Source organism: Antedon mediterranea, chromosome 2, assembly GCF_964355755.1.
Source record: "Antedon mediterranea chromosome 2, ecAntMedi1.1, whole genome shotgun sequence".
Taxonomy (NCBI): domain Eukaryota; kingdom Metazoa; phylum Echinodermata; class Crinoidea; order Comatulida; family Antedonidae; genus Antedon; species Antedon mediterranea.
In genome coordinates this window covers 1,787,559-1,806,336 of record NC_092671.1, presented here as the reverse complement: position 1 = coordinate 1,806,336, position 18,778 = coordinate 1,787,559, and the positions used below count along the sequence as shown (strand labels likewise).

Sequence of the window (18,778 nt, the reverse complement as noted above, 5' to 3'; positions counted from 1 at the left end):
CGTGTAGGCCTACCACGTAAAGTCACGTTGTCCTCTCTCAGGACTAATTAATAGGGTATTAACATTCTTCGAATGAGGTTAAATAAATATTATTTTTTATTTACTAATCTTTTAATATCATATTTTATTGAATTTTACAATGTTAATACACAAAATATTTTACTAAAAAACGTGATTTTATGTAATTATTTTACCGAAAAATGGAGTAGGCCTAGTTCATACAACTGCCGACTGAGAGGCAACATGTTTACGTCATTTTTGGCTAAAAACGATCACTTTCGGTGATGTTTTTTAATATTTTGGAATCTACAAGCCAGATTTTCATAATTATTAATTATAATATTTAATAATATATATACTAAAAACCATGATATATACATGGAGCAATAATTATAATCTAATTTTATAGCTCCATGATATATAAACTTTTGAATGTACATCGTTATCTCTAATATAAATAGAACGAGCACCGGCGAAAGTTAGCATTTGGCGTTCCATAGAAAATAACGTTTTTCTGGCGGCGGCTCAACTTGTCGGCGGCTCAACTTGGCCTAATCCCTTCCCGACACATGCGCTGAAAGTGGCCTACTCTGGAACACTGACGGCATACTCGACTCCTTGCTGGACATTCATCAGAATTTGCCAGGTGGCGTTGTGACCCGCATCGAAAACATCGTCTTTTTCCTTCCCCATTAGGACCATTGTTACGGTAGCTCCTTTTGTTCACCTGCGTTTGTGCACACACTGGCATTGGTACTGCATTGAGTTCATCAGGAATCTTTACCGCTATCCCCTCTATCGCTTTCCGTTCCTTCTCAGCTGCTTCGACCCTCTCTGCAATCTGAATAGCTTTGGTCAAGGTCAAGTCTTTCTCCATTAATAATCTTTCACGTACTCTTGTAGAGTTTGTTTTTTCTACAATCTGATCACGGATCATGTCGTCATGCAACCCAGCAAACTGGCACGTACTTGCTAAGTGTTTAAGAGCTAAAACAAACATTTGAACGTTCTCACCTGGTTCATGAGATCGGCTACGAAACTTGTACCTCTCCGCTACCACGTTAATTTTAGGTTCAAAATAGTCACCAAGTAATTGTAATGCTCTTGTAAATTCATCATTATCATCATCTGCTGCCTGCTGTGCACCTGGTATGGCAGCCGAAGTAGCCCTACTGTTCAAAACAGTGTAATAAATCCGTTGAGCTTCAGTACCTAACGACGCTATCAGGATAGCTTTGCGGCGGCCCGCCGGCGATTTTTTTTTTCGTACATAAGTTGAGGACCCCCTCATGAAACGTCACAAAATAAACATGAATAATTCATCAGTTAAATTTTCTTGTTCCGTGTGCACCCAAGCGTATAGCAACAAGAAGTGATTACACAAGTGCGGTACGATTCTAGGCCTATCTCCGCTGTGGTTGCCGCGTGCGATTTCATAATAGAATAGCGGCGTTTTGTGTGGATTGTCAAAATAATCAGCCTTTAGTTTGTGGTGTTTTTAATATAATTTATTACTAAAGAATTACGTGTTAAAATTATAGTTTCTATTGATACTATTAGGCCTATAATTACTAGTCTCTAAACCCCTGTATATTCTAGTAGTAGCTGTGTGGTGGGTGTGTGTGACGTGTGTGTTAGGTATGACACAGTCCGAGTAATAAGTCAGCAAAATTAAACAATAAACATTACACAAAAATACATTTTTTATTCTCGTGGGTCTAATCTTCCCATCTCATGTGTTCATATACGCGAATTTTTAAAGTTCCTTTGAGTACATACATCCATATTGTTTGATAATAAAAGCAGAATTAAAAAATTACAGTACACAAATTGTACACATTCTTTATTATTGTGGGTCTAAGCTTTCGGGGCTATGTCCAATTACTACTTAGTTTAATGTCTTGCCTAGCTGTCGATTAGCCTCGACTCGACACATTTTGCATAGTGGACGTGTGTGTGAAGACCTGAACGTGAATTGACCTAGAGAATCCTAGGCCTATTATTGTAGAATGAATCGTATCGCAGTTGTGTAATCACTTCGTGTTGCTTAGTCTGGGCTCCAGACGGAGTTTTTTCTTAATACTGTATTAGTAAAAAACTAATATTTTTGCACATATGGCGTTTCATACGTGTATTACTTGAGTTTGGATACTCCGTCTGGGGAAACACGCAAAAGTCACGTGGTTTGACACCAAGAATTCTTGGTGCATAGATTATCCGGTTGACTAGTTTCAGCTGCATGCGATTGGCTACTCACTCGTACACTGTTTTAATATTCATATTTCAGAATTTCAAAGACTCAACAACTAAGATGGTACGCATGCGCTATGTTACGTTTAGACAATGTGTACTTGTGGGTACATTGATGAAAGTTTCTGAAGGCTAGAAAGGATTTTATATGGATCAATTAATCAGGGAGATGTAATTTACATCTCCCTGATTTAATATTACGCGGAGATAATTTGATTTAATTCCCACCCAGACCCTGTCCTGTTCTGTGTAGTGGTGTATAGCCGGCCCTGTCTGTTGTGTGTGAATCCTGTTGTGTGCCGGTGGTGGTATTATGTAGGCCTACCTTATTGGCGTTTTATTTGGCAGGTCATACGTGCGAGTTGAGTAGGATCTACGAAGGAGGCCTAGGCTAAGGACTCACCAATTAATAAACAAAACAACTTGGCAACACGATTTCATATTTTAACAGTCTCGATCGTACATTCAGCACTGTACGTATAGGCCACTCGATCTTTTTCATTTTGAAACAAAATGATCATTGGTTGATTCGAAATCCATATTTACATACCGCCCGCCCCATATAGCCAAATACGGTATGATAACCTACGTCATTCTTATCGGATGTTTGCGGTCTGCAAATCGATTTCTATACGTGTTTCACAAGTCTGTATTTTCAGACAAAAATCGCGGTCGAAATAAAAACAAATAAATAAAAAAAAAAACAATACAGACTTGGGGCAAGTCTACGTGTTGCTATACGCTTGGGTGCACACGGAACAACAAATTTAACTGATGAATTATTCATGTTTATTTTGTGACGTTTCATGAGGGGTCCCCAACTTATGTACGAAAAAAAAAATCGCGGCCCGCCGACGCTCCCTCCAAGTCAGCAGCCGACAAGTAATTTTGAAATATTATTTTCCATGTTTTCCACTGAACAACGGGCGTGCCTGGAGATTCCAGAAATGGGTGTGGTTTACTCACTATATTATAGTTCATCCTCGTCGCCAATTGTAGTATCCACACAATTTAAATAAGAGCAAGAAAACACACACAATAAATTGTGACAATTTTGACAATTTTAAGCGCGCGTAAGCATGCGTTATATGCGCTACGCACGTAATTATATTGCCATATGATGAAATATGACCTGAAATTTATGGGTACTGTAGTATCCACACAATTTAAATAAGAGCAAGAAAACACAGTCTTATGAATCAACACTTTATTGTCTACTTTCTTTCTCAACCTCGTGTTTCAACCACCTGCCCTCAACGCCCACTCTAGTTCCCGTTACCACAGGTACCAAATTTGGTTTAAAAGTGATTCATGATTGTGAAGATATGATTACAAATGTGATTTTGTTAAATCGCGCGTAGACCGCGTAATTTTTGATTGCACTGGTACTGGTACTGGTTCAAATAACCGTCTCACAGAGACATCTGGTAGCCATTGACTTGAAGTTGGCATTTGGATGTGTTACTTTTAAATGTAGGCCTACAGTATGTGAGTGACTACTACCAAATTACACAGTCACAAAACAACTTATAAAACAGTGAAAACATAACCACATCGATTCCTGGCCATAAGGAATAAACTCTGAAAAATTGACTTAGCTAGATGAAACTGATATCAAGATAATTGACAGACAAAATAGTGCTAAGGAAAGAATAAATAAAGAAATAAATAAATAAAGATTCTGACAGAATCAAGAGGTTATATGCATGATAATGCATATAACCTAATTATAACTGTGGTTGGAACTTTCATAAAAGTGTCTCCCTAACATTCACTTTTTAATTACCCTTTAGAAACAATATACCATTCATCCTAAAACTTCTATTACTCTGAAATCTACCCTCATTTATATACCACATCCTTGTGCTGTGTATAAACTATAATTTGTTACTTTAAATTTCCTTTTAAGAAAATGATGGTAGTTTGATTCATTTGCATAACATTTCTACACAAACTAAAATTGTTTAACACATTCATACATGTCTGTTTTATATTTAATTTTAGCTCAATCAGAGACATTTATTTAAGAAGAATCAGATTCAAAAACTGGTACTGTATGATATTTTAGTATAACATCATTACCACTGTTTCCTTTCGGCATAGTTTATCATTTTAAAAATCAGAATGTATCTTGTATTATTTTAATTCAAACCAATTAAAAACGTATTCTATTAGAGAGAGTGTAAAAAAACAATTACCAAATAATTTGCTAATTTCACAATATTACAAATAATTTCTTCAGTATAATAATTTTGTTTTGTCATTACATTCAGAACTCAACAGTTACACTTACAGTCTACACCTTTTTATGTTTTTTTATGCCCTCTGCAAAAACATTACATGTATATACTGTGTATTTTTTTGTGACAGGAAAGCTATTTTTTGGCTCGTTTTCACACACACATACATTGTATTGTACTATTTATGTATAATGATGTGAATAAAGTTGGTATAGTATTGTATTGTATTAATATATGCAATAAAATTAAAATTATGCCATACCGTAGCCGCGCCTGTATAATGCCAGGTGGGAAAAATAATGACTAATCCCCAAAATGTGGCCCTAAACATCGCCACCAACGGTTGAATGTCTATAAACCCTAACTGACACAAAATAGGGCCTAACATTGTATCCCCACCATATCGTTGAAAATTTATATTTTTACTAATAATTCCCACTATCTGGGGTGCGAAAATGGTAATTGCAAATGATACCAACACCAAACCTCCCCCCCCCCCCAAAAAAATTATAATTTTTTAGCTAAATATATAAAAATATGTCTTCAAGACCTCAGCCCCATGGTCACTGGGGCTGAGGTAAGAACATTTTGAAAAATAGAGCTGCACGATGGCCGGAAATAACACTTAATTTGTAAAAATATATTTATTAGTGCCTCCAGGATCTTAGCCCCCCATAGTCTGAAAATGGCACTTATAATTTAAGATAGAAAATAAAAATATACATTAGGCCTAAGTGTCTTCAGGACAAATTGTTCCATAAAAATTTGGAAACATTAGGCGCAGGAGCCCCGGATAGCGTTACGAAGTCGTTAACTCTGTCAGCCCATGGTCAACCCAACTAATGTGTTTTTCCCAAGGACAACTTATCAATAACTAAACTTTGTCACCACCCATAAGTGTGCTGTTCATTTCCTATTGACCAATGAACACCAATGTAACTGAACCTGAGTTTCTTGCTATTCGACCTTGGGTGCAAATTATACAATTAATTGATGTTAAGGCCACTGACTACTCTTTTCTGTATAGAAACACTGAATTGACTGAATAATAAGAAAACCCTACAATAATTTCTACTACTACTTGATATGGTGTTATACAAGAACTATATTAAAAGAATTGAATGTATGGAGAATGAAAAGTTAAACGTTATAACTTATATGTAAAACATCACTTAGATGATATCTATCAGATATATCATTTTCTAAAAATTGTTTCATTGGTTAGAATAGATCACGGAAAACCAATACCAATACTGATCTGGACTCGGAAATTCAAAATGTAGCAGGCAACGTTTCACCAATGAAAACTTTCAAGACAAACAAAGTATCATAATTATCATGATATCCATTTTTATTTAATAACGATAAATGGATATAAATATTTCGTCTTTTTTGTTATTTTGTGATGGAAAATATATTGAGTGAACATTGGCACTGAGCTTAAATGTTCCCCGTCCCCTTAATGTACGCTTTATAGGAGTGTCCCCTCAGTAAGGATTTGCTGTTTTTCCCCTTAATAATAAATTATGATGTCCATCTTATCCTCTCAATTTTAATGTGCTACACCCGATAATAGAATACACATCTAGCTCGTGTGTACTTTAAAGAACCTAGTACTGTACATCTTTCGAGACGAGTGGGGGGTTACCCCGGTGTATTAGTACATCACAGCCACTGATCACCAACTGGGCCCTCTGGGAGACCAGTCTTTGACTGAAGAGGTTACCCAGTATAAATATATATTTCAATTCAATTCAATAGAATAACTGTACAGTAGGCTCCCATTTGATGCAATGTGTTACCCAATGTGCTCAATTTGATTGTGCTACCCAAATCCATGCTATCCATTTGAAATAATTTGCTATCCATTTGAAAGAATGTGCTACCCGATAATCCGTATAGAATAATGTACAGTACAATTATATCCATTTGATTGTGCTACCTAATGTGCTATCCATTTGAAATAATGTGCTATCCATTTGAAAGAATGTGCTATCCATTTGAAAGAATGTGCTACCCGATAATCCGTATAGAATAATGTACAGTACAGTACTATATCCATTTGATTGTGCTACCCAATGTGCTATCCATTTGAAAGAATGTGCTATCCATTTGAAAGAATGTGCTACCCGATAATCCGTATAGAATAATGTACAGTACTATATCCATTTGATTGTGCTACCTAATGTGCTATCCATTTGAAAGAATGTGCTACCCGATAATCCTTATAGAATAATGTACAGTACTATATCCATTTGACTTTGCTACCTAATGTGCTATCCATTTGAAAGAATGTGCTACCCGATAATCCGTAGGCTATAGAATAATGTACAGTACAATTATATCCATTTGATTGTGCTACCTAATGTGCTATCCATTTGAAATAGGCCTAATGTGCTATCCATTTGAAAATGTGCTACCCGATAATCCTTATAGAATAATGTACAGTACTATATCCATTTGACTGTGCTACCTAATGTGCTATCCATTTGAAAGAATGTGCTACCCGATAATCCGTAGGCTATAGAATAATGTACAGTACAATTATATCCATTTGATTGTGCTACCTAATGTGCTATCCATTTGAAATAATGTGCTACCCGATAATCCTTATAGAATAATGTACAGTACTATATCCATATACTATTGTGCTACCCAATGTGCTATCCATTTGAAATAATGTGCTCCATTTGAAATAATGTGCTATCCATTTGAAAGAATGTGCTATCCATTTGAAATAATTCTCTATCCATTTGAAAGAATGTGCTACCCGATAATCCGTATAGAATAATGTACAGTAGGCCTACTATATCCATTTGACTGTGCTACCTAATGTGCTATCCATTTGAAATAATGTGCTACCCGATAATCCTTATAGAATAATGTACAGTACTATATCTATTTGATTGTGCTACCCAATGTGCTATCCATTTGAAATAATGTGCTATCCATTTGAAATAATGTGCTATCCATTTGAAATAATGTGCTATCCATTTGAAAGAATGTGCTATCCATTTGAAATAGGCCTAATGTGCTATCCATTTGAAAGAATGTGCTACCCGATAATCATAGAATAATGTACAGTACTATATCCATTTGATTGTGCTACCTAATGTGCTATCCATTTGAAATAATGTGCTATCCATTTGAAAGAATGTGCTATCCATTTGAAAGAATGTGCTATCCATTTGAAAGAATGTGCTACACGATAATCCGTATAGAATGCACAGTACAGTTATATCATAGTTATATTCATTTGATTGAGCTATCTATTGTGCTATCCGTTTGAACTAATGTGCTGTCTGTTTGAAATAATTCAGGTTTTTTTTAAAAATATGTTTTGCTATCCATTTTAAACGTGCTAAACAAGTTACATATTTGTTGATATAAATTTGCGGTACACCACGTAGGCCTATATTAGTTCTGAAAAGAACTGTTGAGTTGCTTGACGTTTCGATTTAGGCCTACTCCAAAGTCAAAGTCTCCAAAGCTATTCCATCATGTCGTATTCGGGGAATCGCCCACAAGTGTTTTCTCAGAGAAGGGTATGTTCTGTATGGGGTTCTGTATGCTATTTGTTAATAATGTACAAAAAATGAAATGAAAAATCATATTAATTATCGGTATGTACGGAGGAAGCTCGAACAAGACGAAGCGCGAAACAAATAAAAGCGCAGCGCGAAACATCTGAAATGATATACAATTTCTCAAAACATGAAAACACAGAATATATTATATTAATATAACTTTTTAATATTTCCAAAGGCTCGGACAAGGAAGAAGGGCCTTAAAAAACTGAATTGCTATATGTTAGACCACATTTCCATAACTTTTCAAAACTCAACGAACCCTCTGCTAGTAGGCCTAATTAATATAGGAGCGTATCGCCAAATCATTAGAGAAAAAAAAAACATGGCATGAAGATGTAATTAATCAAACAACGGCCAAAGAATACCAACAATTTTAATTTAGGTTTCGATTCGTAATTACTAATGTGGTGGACTAAGCCTAGTTTGAAACTATAGTGACCATTTATTTTAGAAAGAAAGATAGACAAATTTGTTTCCATCTCCATGTTATTGTTAATACCAAGGCACTTTTCAATTAAAAATTCTGGCCTAGTATTCTTGCAAGGTCGTCACAGCTCCAGTTACAAAGGTCGTCACAGCTCCAGTTACAAACGGTGATACAAAGTGTCAATCATTTGACCAGTGAACAGCCCACTGGTAGGATAGTCCTTGAAACCGTCCGTAAAACACATTAATCACTCACATCAGTCATGCCGCTAATGGTTGAAAACCTCACTTTTTGGGGTTTTCAAACGTAACGCTATCCGGGGCTCCTGCGTCTAATGAAATAGAGCTGCTCGATGGCCGGAAATGGCACTTAATTTGAAATAAAAATGTAATAAGAGTCTCTAGGACCTCGGCCCACCCCCATGGTCACTGGGGCTGAGGTAAGAACATTTAGAAAAATACGGCTGCTAAGATGCAAATGGAACTTAATATGAAATATGGAAAACAAATTCTCTGGGAGAACATTTTGTTTAAATTAGAGCTGTTAAGTTACCAGAAATTGTCCTTTTTTGGGTTGGGGTAGGGGTGCGACCGCTTATTAAATTATGAACTGAAAAAGCAAAACCCCTTTCATAATGTTTTCGTTTAATTTTCTCTATATCGTGGGATCCAATAACCTGCATGATCTCTGATGAAATAGAGCAACAAAATTCGTCAATCGCAGCTAGTCTCGGCTTCGTTGTGCTGCCTATCGCACACACGGTAGTTTGTGAGCAGCCTTCCTATCCAAAGAGTCGATTGAGTCCAAAATGAAAGCAAAACTATTGTACGTATGTACTAAGCGGATAACTAATAACAAAGAAGAAGATGAAAAAAAAGATATTTACAATCACAAGGGTTATCTGCAACTAAGGATAACCAAAAAAAAATTAAAAGAGAGGATGAAAATGAAGAAGAGGTATCTTATCCTCTTGCACATTCATTGATTGAAGAATTCATAATTCTTGCAAACAAAGCTGTAGCAGAGTATCTGATGGAAAGATTTCCTCAATCTGTGCCACTCAGAAGGCAACTTTCACCTGATCCTGAAAAGCTCCAGGAATTTCAAGTCAAACACTTACCTGATATTAGAAATAGTAAAGTGATGTTAGGGAAGTTTAAAGACTATGTTGATTCTTCACAGTGTAATTGTGATAATGTATGTAAATGCGGTGAACAAAGTAATACAATTACAATGCTGACACAGGAATGGAACAAGTTGGTGGAAATTGTAAATAATATCAAGCAAGGTTCCGATGCCAGTCTTGCTGAAATGATGAAGATTATCCAGATTGTTTGTACTGATAATAAACATCCAGCTCTCTGTAATGATGGCACATTACAACATGATACAAGAAAAGTCAGATTACAAATGTTCTGGTCAAAGCATTTCCAAGGGTCAAGATCAATTGACTTCTATACCCACTTTACATCTCCCATAAGACGTTACATTGACATAGTTGTACACCGCCTTATAGATGCAGCTATCAACCAACAAGACATACCTTACACTGAACAACAAATTAGTTCCATCTGCTATAACTCAACAATTAAATTGTCAAATTCTAAAGCTTTTGAAAAAAGGACAAAGTTGTTGACGAAGGCTTTACAGTTGAAAGAGATATCAATTTCATGTTTATCTACTGTGGAGCAAGCATCTGATAAAAATATTAGCTTTGTCTTCCCTAGATTTATGCAAATTACAGACAATGCTGTGGACTTAAACAAATTAAAGCCATCAAAAATACCAGAAGCTAATGATGATACTATCATTGTAACGTGGAAGCAAAGAATATATGATGCAAAAGCAAAACCTACTGAGGTTCTACCAAAAATCTCTACACGAGAGCTGGATGCAAACCGTTTTGTTGTTACTTTTAACAGTACTCATTGGCAAGAAATTCTTTCTGGAATTGAAGATGATGATATCCATCAAATTCATGCTGCCATGTATGTTGCTTCCCAAGAAATTAAAACTAAAGAAAAAACCAAAGAACTACGGGCAAAAGTGAGAATGGGAAACTGTTGAAAAAAAAAGTGACATCTGAATAATCTAGGGCATATGGTTGAAGTTAAGCTTATGGCAGGATTTGAACGAGGAATTCCTGAACCTAAAATCCAACTCTTCAACTTGACACCTGAACTGGACATATGTCTAGAACATCGTTCTGATCCTGTTACATGTTTCTCTCAGTTACCAAATAAGAAACCCAGAGATGCAGAGGACATACCTACATATCAGGAACGTTGGTTGGCAGTGCTATCAATGGAATCTGCATCAAATGCTGTATCTGAAGATGATACCTTCATCATACGAAATGTATCAATCGATTGGAAATTTGTTTCAGATAAACAGATTTACAATGGTGTGTTTCAGCTACCGACTGATTTCTGTGAGGACCGAAGTATAAGGTATTTATATTTTTTTACAATTCTAAAAGTTCCAAATAATATATATTGTACTTGCAGTACTAAAATGTCTTGACATGCCTGAAGAGATACAATTATATGAAGTTAATATATTTCATAAAATTCAATTTCAGATTTAATCCATCTGATTATTTATGTGTTCGCTATTCTGGTATTGACATACCACACAAAAATCTAAGTCAGAATCGCTCTGAAGTTAAGTGTACTTGGATTGGTCATTGCTATATAAGAAATGTCAAAGTTAAAGAAGTACAGATGGAAATTGGAATAAGATTAAACCAGTCTGGCATTGGAAAGAGCCCCACACTGCCACATAGTGTCATCTCCACAAAGCTAAAGAAGAAACCACTTTGTATTCTTGAGCTCATACCACAAGGAGAATCAGACAAGTTAGTTTGAACAATAAATTACTGCCTTCATAAATAGTATGTGCTTCGAAAGTATATTCACTTTACACCATGCCGTCATCATATCATTCCAGATTATCACTGACCTTCATTAAACAATGTTTATCTTCATGATGCTTGTTTGAACTTTTAAAGCTCTATTTTTTGTCCGTCCATCTTATATATTCTTTGATATGTTCCATCTCGTCGCCTTTGCTCTTCTGACAAATCATTGCTATTTGTTCCTCAACGCACATTTTTTTTGTTGCATCACTCTTTGGAACAAACTCCCACCTTTTTGCAAACATTCATCCCACTTTTGATTTATTTAAAATTATTTTAAAAACGCATTTAGTTAGCAAAGTTCAGGATACAATGCACCTTCGATCATTTATTTGGAAATTAGCACATTATAAACTTTTGATTATTATTATTATTGTTATTATTATTAGTAGTAGTAGTGGTAGCATGGATAACTGTAGTGTATACCTTTTACCTGTTTTGATGAAAAATGTCTATTTGTGAATCATTTTTAGTAATGTTTACCAATTAATTACAGTATTTCAATTGTTTAATTTATTCAAAGACGTCTTGAAAGATCTGTGAAAGGCCTAAGTGAAAATAAATCTTCATTAAACAGAGATATTGTTCTTCTTAAAAAAGTTTAAGGTGGGAGGACAAGAAGATAGTGAGTATTAATGTTATTGTTTAAAAATGGTGTTGTATTAATATCTAAAATTCTATTTCCTAATTTAAAATAATTGAATTAATCTTCAACAAGACACATTTATTCTTTTTAGGTTCAATTTATAATAGACTTGTTGAAATTGCAAAAAGAATAAAAGTTGGGAAGATAAAAGGTGTAGATTTGCCACCACCAAATGATGTCCAAGAGAAGGCAATAAAGACAGCTTTGGCAAAATTGTTGTACCCGAAATCATTTTAAATTAATCAAGTAAACTTTTTGAGTGTTCAAAAGAGCTTAAAGATTTTATTTTTATTTAAGGAACTGGAAAATCTGTGACAGGAGCGCAACTTGCATACTATTTTTCAGAGATGAACACACAAATACCACCTACTGGTAAAGGGCAGCCACAGGTGCTCTACTGTGGCCCATCTAACAAGTCTGTCGATGTTGTTGCAGGTAATCTTTTTTTACTGATGATGTAATTAATAATTTGATAATATAATACTTGTAAATACTGAAAATCAGACATAAAGAGACAGACAACTAATGTATATAGTTTTATTTGTGGCCTGTAAGTGTTAGAGGCAAGCAGTTTTCTTCTTATTGCCTTGTCCTTAGAATGCTGTAGGCCATGCATATAAATTCAGTGCATTCATGGTGTATGTTATGAATCTTATTGCTTACAATTCACCAGAGTAAATGTTTTTTTTTTATTAGGTTATTTAAAAAAGTTTCCAGGATTATCTATTGTTCGAGTTTACAGTGAAACTATTGAGAAGAAAGATTTTCCATTGCCATGGGAGAAAAACGTTGGAAAAAAAGCTGATATACTGACCTCTACTGACCCTGACCATGTCAACATTGCATTACACTATCTCATCAGGACCGGTGACAATTCTAAGAGTACCGAAATATGCAAGTTTGATCGAGATTTTCGACAACTGAAACCAGGTGAAGTCATTCCTAAAGAAAAAAGAAAATTATATCATCAACTGATAAATTCAGCAAAGGTAAATTTAAATTTAACCCATCTTTGCTAAGAAGGGCACAAGCGATGCTACAAGCACTAAAACTCCTGATCTCGCAATCAGAAGTCTAACGTTCACTGTGCTACACGTTCTCTTTGGTAAATAAAATAAACAGTACAGTCATTAATGGCGTAGCCTGATTAGCAAAACAAACAAAAATGACCTTTAACATTGGAATCTTCTTAATAATTACAGGAAGAAGAACTTAAGAAATATAAAATCATCTTAGCAACTTGCAATTCAGCTGGTTCAAAATTCATCCCAGAATACTGCAGTATTATACAGTGTATCATAGATGAAGCAGGGATGTGTAGTGAACCCGAGTCTCTTATCCCTCTTGTTATGTGTTCACCTTACCAAGTTGTACTTATTGGAGATCACAAACAGTTGAGGTAAGAATGAAAGCAAATGACTGAAACTGGAATCGCTTTGTCTATAAACCTGCCCTCAACCCCCTCCTCCTATTTTGATAAGGCTAAGACATTAATAAATACCTTGTTAATGTAAATCGAGTATCAACATCATTTTCGCCAAATTTCATGTCTCAAGTATTGGATTTTATTTAAATAATATAATTGTTAATTTTCAGACCAATCATTAAAGAGAAGCATGCAGAGGATTTAGGTATGGGTATATCTCTACTAGAGCGTTATGAGGCAAAGACAATGATGTTAACCATACAGTACAGAATGGTATATGTCTACTATTTTAATTTATATTTACATAAAAAATATATAAATAAAAAACTGAAAGTAAAAGTATTTTTATTACTAGTGAGGCACCTATATTGCAAGAGCTGCCATTCTGTTTTATATTATATATATAGTGTTTGCTCACATTTAATTTTTCCATTTCTTATTTAGCACCAAAAGATCTGTGAGTTTCCATCAAACGCTTTCTATGATAAAAAATTGGTGACAGACGATTCTGTTAAAAATCGCAAAATTAAAAACTGGGAAACAAATTTTTGGCCAGCTGGTTCCAGTTGTCCAACTGTGTTCTGTCACGTGTATGGAAAAGAGGAGACACTGACTGTTAATAGCTCAGAGGGAGGTGAACAAAGCAAAAGAAACCCACAGGAGGTGTATCATGTGGTTAGTAATCTACTTTGATGAAAACAGGAGGAGGTGGTTGATGGGTGTGGTGTTTATAAAAGTTTGCATTAATTGTTACATATGGGCTTTGTGATCAGTGACCATTTAGTTATAGGCCTAAATCTTTGTACAACTATTACTGTTATGATACAAATTGTACTTTTAATACTAAATGTTGTCAATTAAAATTTTATGTAGGTGAGAATTGCTTGTAAACTGCTGGACAAGGGAGTGAAACCTAAGGATATTTTGATACTATCGCAGTATCGCTTGCAATGTCAACGAATCAGAGATGATCTGAAAGTGTGTGGAATAGAGAAGGTTCAAGTCTCAACTGTGGTTCTCAGTCAAGGTCAATTAATTTCTGATATATGTACATGAACTTGTTAGACATGAACAGACAAAAGTAACAGACAAATTTACTTCTCTGACCAGAGTACTTTTTTATTTATTTATTTATTCAATTTCCAGGTATACAGACAACAACATTAACAAACGAAGTGTGGATGGAGTACCCTGTGGATTGCCAACAGTGCAAGCACTATCAAAGTGGCTCTCCAATACTCCAAACCACATACATAAATCACATAAAAATACTTTAATCTGTACTTTATTTTCGATCCACTAGGAAGTGAACGTGATTACGTAATCATGTCAACTGTACGTTCATTACCAAGAGTTGAGATTGAAAAGAGACCAAGTATTCGATGGATGAAGATGAACTTAGGTTTTATAACTGATGAAAACCAAATGAATGTAGCACTGACCAGGGCCAAGAAAGGACTCATTCTTATAGGTAAGTACTATGAAAGAAGTTAGCTCTCTAATTTTGGTTTGGGCTCCTTTTTCATTTACAAAAGTAATTCTTGTATAGGAAGAAACAACTAATAGTAATACTAACAATGCGTTTTGGCAATTTTTAAAAAGATTGAGAGAATTAGAAATAAGAATAATTTACAAAAAGTGCACTGGTGGTTTACCTCACGACATTTTTCTTTACAGGGAACCAGTACTTGCTTAAAACACACCCCAAGTGGAAGGAATTACTACAAATGTGTAGGCAAAATAAATGCCTTGTTGATCATGCATCAGATTTCAAACCTTAAGTTTGAATGTAGCAAGGCTATCAACATCAAGAAACATCTGAAAAGTAAAGAAGAAACATCAAGACATTCTCAACCATACTTTAGTTGCTTTTGGAAACACATGGTGTATTGCAAACCTGACTTTAAGTCAAAAAGAAAAAAGAGCTAATAATTCTGTAGTTCTGCAGTGATTATTTTTGTAGTCAAGTATTTTTAATAACAAAGATTAACATTATATAGATATATGTAGTTGTTGTTAAAAGTCATAAATATTGTTACAGTCGTCATTTTAATATCTTAAATGTAAATTTTGGCTTTGTAAAATCTTTATAAACTTTGGATCTTCATAAATGTAAATCGTAATAATAAACTACATTTTAATTTTAAATTTTATTTTTTTATTTTTTATTTTATTTATTAAACAGTAAATCATTGCCACTAACAAGCAGGTTAAAATCTTAATAAAACTACTTTAGATAAAAAATTAATTATTTTGATATCATTTAGATTTTAACTAAAATATCCAAAGATTTTACAATGCATTATTACACATATATTATACAGATGCACATTCAATTTTTAATGTAAATTTTACAAGTGTTTTCTTTTTTTCAATTGGTCCACAATTTTGTTTGCATGTTTGTGATTTGTTTCATGAATGTACTAATTTCTTCTCTTCATCCACTAAGACTTATTTTTCATTGAATATACTTAATGAAACACAGAAAATATATTTCTATTTTGTATATTTTTATACATTTTCTTATTTTTATTGTCAATAGCTTTACTGTAAAATTATGAAAAAGTAATTTTACTTCATTTTTAAAGTTGTAATTTGTTAAAAATATATTTTGATATGTAATTATGACAATGGTTAATTAATGGTGATATAATAATGGTGATAATTGTGATATGTAATCAATTATGATGGTATTAACATAATAATTGTGATTTTGTATAATCCACACATAATAAAAATACTAAAGAAAAAAAATAATAGAGAAAGTTGTTAAAATATTTTTTTGAATTGATTGATCCAAGTACAGTGGCTTCACAGTGAATTGTTGGTGATATTCATCAAACTATTTGATACAACCTGAAATGCCTAAAACTAAAACTTGATTAAAACAAACATAGAAAATAATCTACACTAGATAATAAAACTGTGCTTTCACTCACCATATACCCATTTTAACAATTTCTTTTTTTGTTGTTTTTATTTTTAGTGTAGTAAAGATAGGAAATTCACCTAAATTGACCTTAAATTTCCTTATGACAATTTTCAATTTTACATAAGAAAATACTATTTTTATTACAATAGTCATAAACAATTCTTAGTTTAGGTCATTTAACTATCATGAAAAAGTCACGACCTTTTTAAAACAACGCTGCTTCTACACTGTTCAATGTGTAAAAATGTTGTTGCAAAAAGGTAAGTATATTTTATAACAATCAAAAATTTCAAACCTGGAGCTACCCATTAAAAAATATAAAGGTAATTAAAGGCCCTATTTTATTATTTGAATGGAAGTGGTTCATTCGCAGTCTAATCATAGAGAAAGCAAACGTAAATAATCATATTTACACCTTCATTTATTCTATCTGGTATAGCCATTGAGAAATTCTCCATGGCTATACCATAGACCTTCGGTCCTTGTTCAGTCTGGCTTGGGTTTATCCCAATACAGTACATTGTATAATTTATTGTATAATTATAGTTGCTACAGTAGGCCTATTATCTCCACAACAATAACTGCTGCTCACTTTTGATACTAAAAGAGCATTAATAACAAAATCATACTTTTGAGTAAATGAGTTTTGGAGAGAAACTAGGAGAAATGCATGCAAAGAAGTAAATCTGTAAGTATGTATCAATAATAATATATAGACTAATTGGAACTTTACTGACCTATTTTTGCACTTTAACCAGTATACTTTACCCAACCAATTTTTTTTTCAGAAAATCAAATCAAAATGACTAATACAATATTACCACCTAATTTTATAATTTGTCTTTCTTATTTCCTTTTTGCAGCAGGCCTGTTTGTAATTATAATGTATGCATTAATTTTCACAAAACTATACACCTACTAGCACTTTAGATTATATTACCATTTGAACTGAATATAACAACTATACAACACCAAATCGATTGGGTGTTTTTAACCATTATTTTCAGGTTGCCATTTAAGCGCTTATCGGGGTGAATCGATTGAATTTATTGAAAATTTGTCCTGTTTCTGCTCCCAAGAAATTAGGGTTAAATTATTCACAGTTATTAACCAGTTATTTTTTACAGCAGAAACAGGAACTATAAATCAATACAGAACATTATATTTATACATTCACTGTTTATTTTTTATCTATTTTGATAATGTTATTAATTTTTTTATTTTTCATTTTACAGAGTAAATTTGTTATTTCGTTTTTTTTTGTAAAAATAGTGATGTAGGCCTACATGATTTCCTTTTTTTTCTCATTTGTTTTATTGTTTTACTTTAGCTGCACCATCAAAGAAAATGTGTGTGTGTGCGCCACCCAAAAGTAAACACCAATAAATAAATACAATAAATCACCAAGTAAATCACCAAGTAAACTTCCGGTGGATGCGCCCTTTACTTGAAATATTAAGCATCTTTCAACTGAATACAATATAATAACATTATTGATATGCTAGCCTACACCTTTGTTCTTGTGCACTATAGCATCATTTCACATCAGACTTCGGTGGTGTAATTACCTTTATCTGGCTATCAAACCATGTCGAGGCTTAATTTTGTTGAACTCATTTCCCTTTGGTAATGATTTATTAACAGCCTTTCTCCAGGGATATTACTTTTTAATCCTAGGAGACACATACATTTAAGGTAGGACAATATGTTATAACAAAAAGTAGGGTAATCATTGGTCATAATTATAGGCTGCTTAACAACCCTCCCCATTTATAGATCTTTAATAACCATTTCAGCAACCATTTTCACATCCTCTGAGCATGATCGAGCTAAAAATACGCTTGGACAGTTTAGCATCTGGTCTATAGATTTTATTCTAAGGCCTATATGCTTTATAAACACAATATACTCAAAACCGAAATATCAACCAAAAAAAGTTTAACTGAATACATTACTGATAGGCATACATTTAAAAAAAATGTATATAAAGTCTTTTATTTATTCAATTAGCTTTAAAGGGGGATTCTGGGTTTAAAATTGCTTTTAAATATCGTTTATTTATTAAATAAAAAATATTATAACAATATAGACATGTCAGAATGAAGAAGTAATAACGAGAAATTAAAAAAATTAAATTTCATATACATTTTAGGGTAAATTCATGGAAAGTCTGTTTTTCAGCAGCTTAGGGAAGCTCATTAATATTCATGAGATATTCACAAAATCACGTATTCCAAACTCGTGACGTCATGTACGTTGTGTTTGTCAACTAATTTACATCTCTCTCCCCTGTCAAACGACGACCACCCGATCATTGTGAAATACATTTTTTTATAGATTTTCTAAGCTA

General features: G+C 33.6%; 2 protein-coding genes across 2 annotated transcripts; one reads left to right on the top strand and one right to left on the bottom strand.

Annotated features, from left to right (window-relative positions):
* Positions 1–541: 541 nt before the first annotated feature.
* Positions 542–4,361, bottom strand: LOC140041182 (uncharacterized). The gene is made up of 2 exons (XM_072087605.1): positions 4,333–4,361; positions 542–1,172 (listed from the first exon to the last, which is right to left on the bottom strand). Exons 1-2 carry the CDS (start codon positions 4,359–4,361, stop codon positions 542–544), a joined length of 660 nt encoding a protein of 219 aa, XP_071943706.1.
* Positions 4,362–10,607: 6,246 nt separating this feature from the next.
* On the top strand, positions 10,608–15,277 carry LOC140041180 (3'-5' exoribonuclease HELZ2-like). The gene is made up of 11 exons (XM_072087604.1): positions 10,608–10,957; positions 11,089–11,364; positions 11,948–11,976; positions 12,368–12,505; positions 12,767–13,059; positions 13,273–13,469; positions 13,667–13,769; positions 13,941–14,171; positions 14,370–14,523; positions 14,800–14,967; positions 15,174–15,277. Exons 1-11 carry the CDS (start codon positions 10,608–10,610, stop codon positions 15,275–15,277), a joined length of 2,043 nt encoding a protein of 680 aa, XP_071943705.1.
* The last annotated feature ends 3,501 nt before the right edge of the window (positions 15,278–18,778 follow it).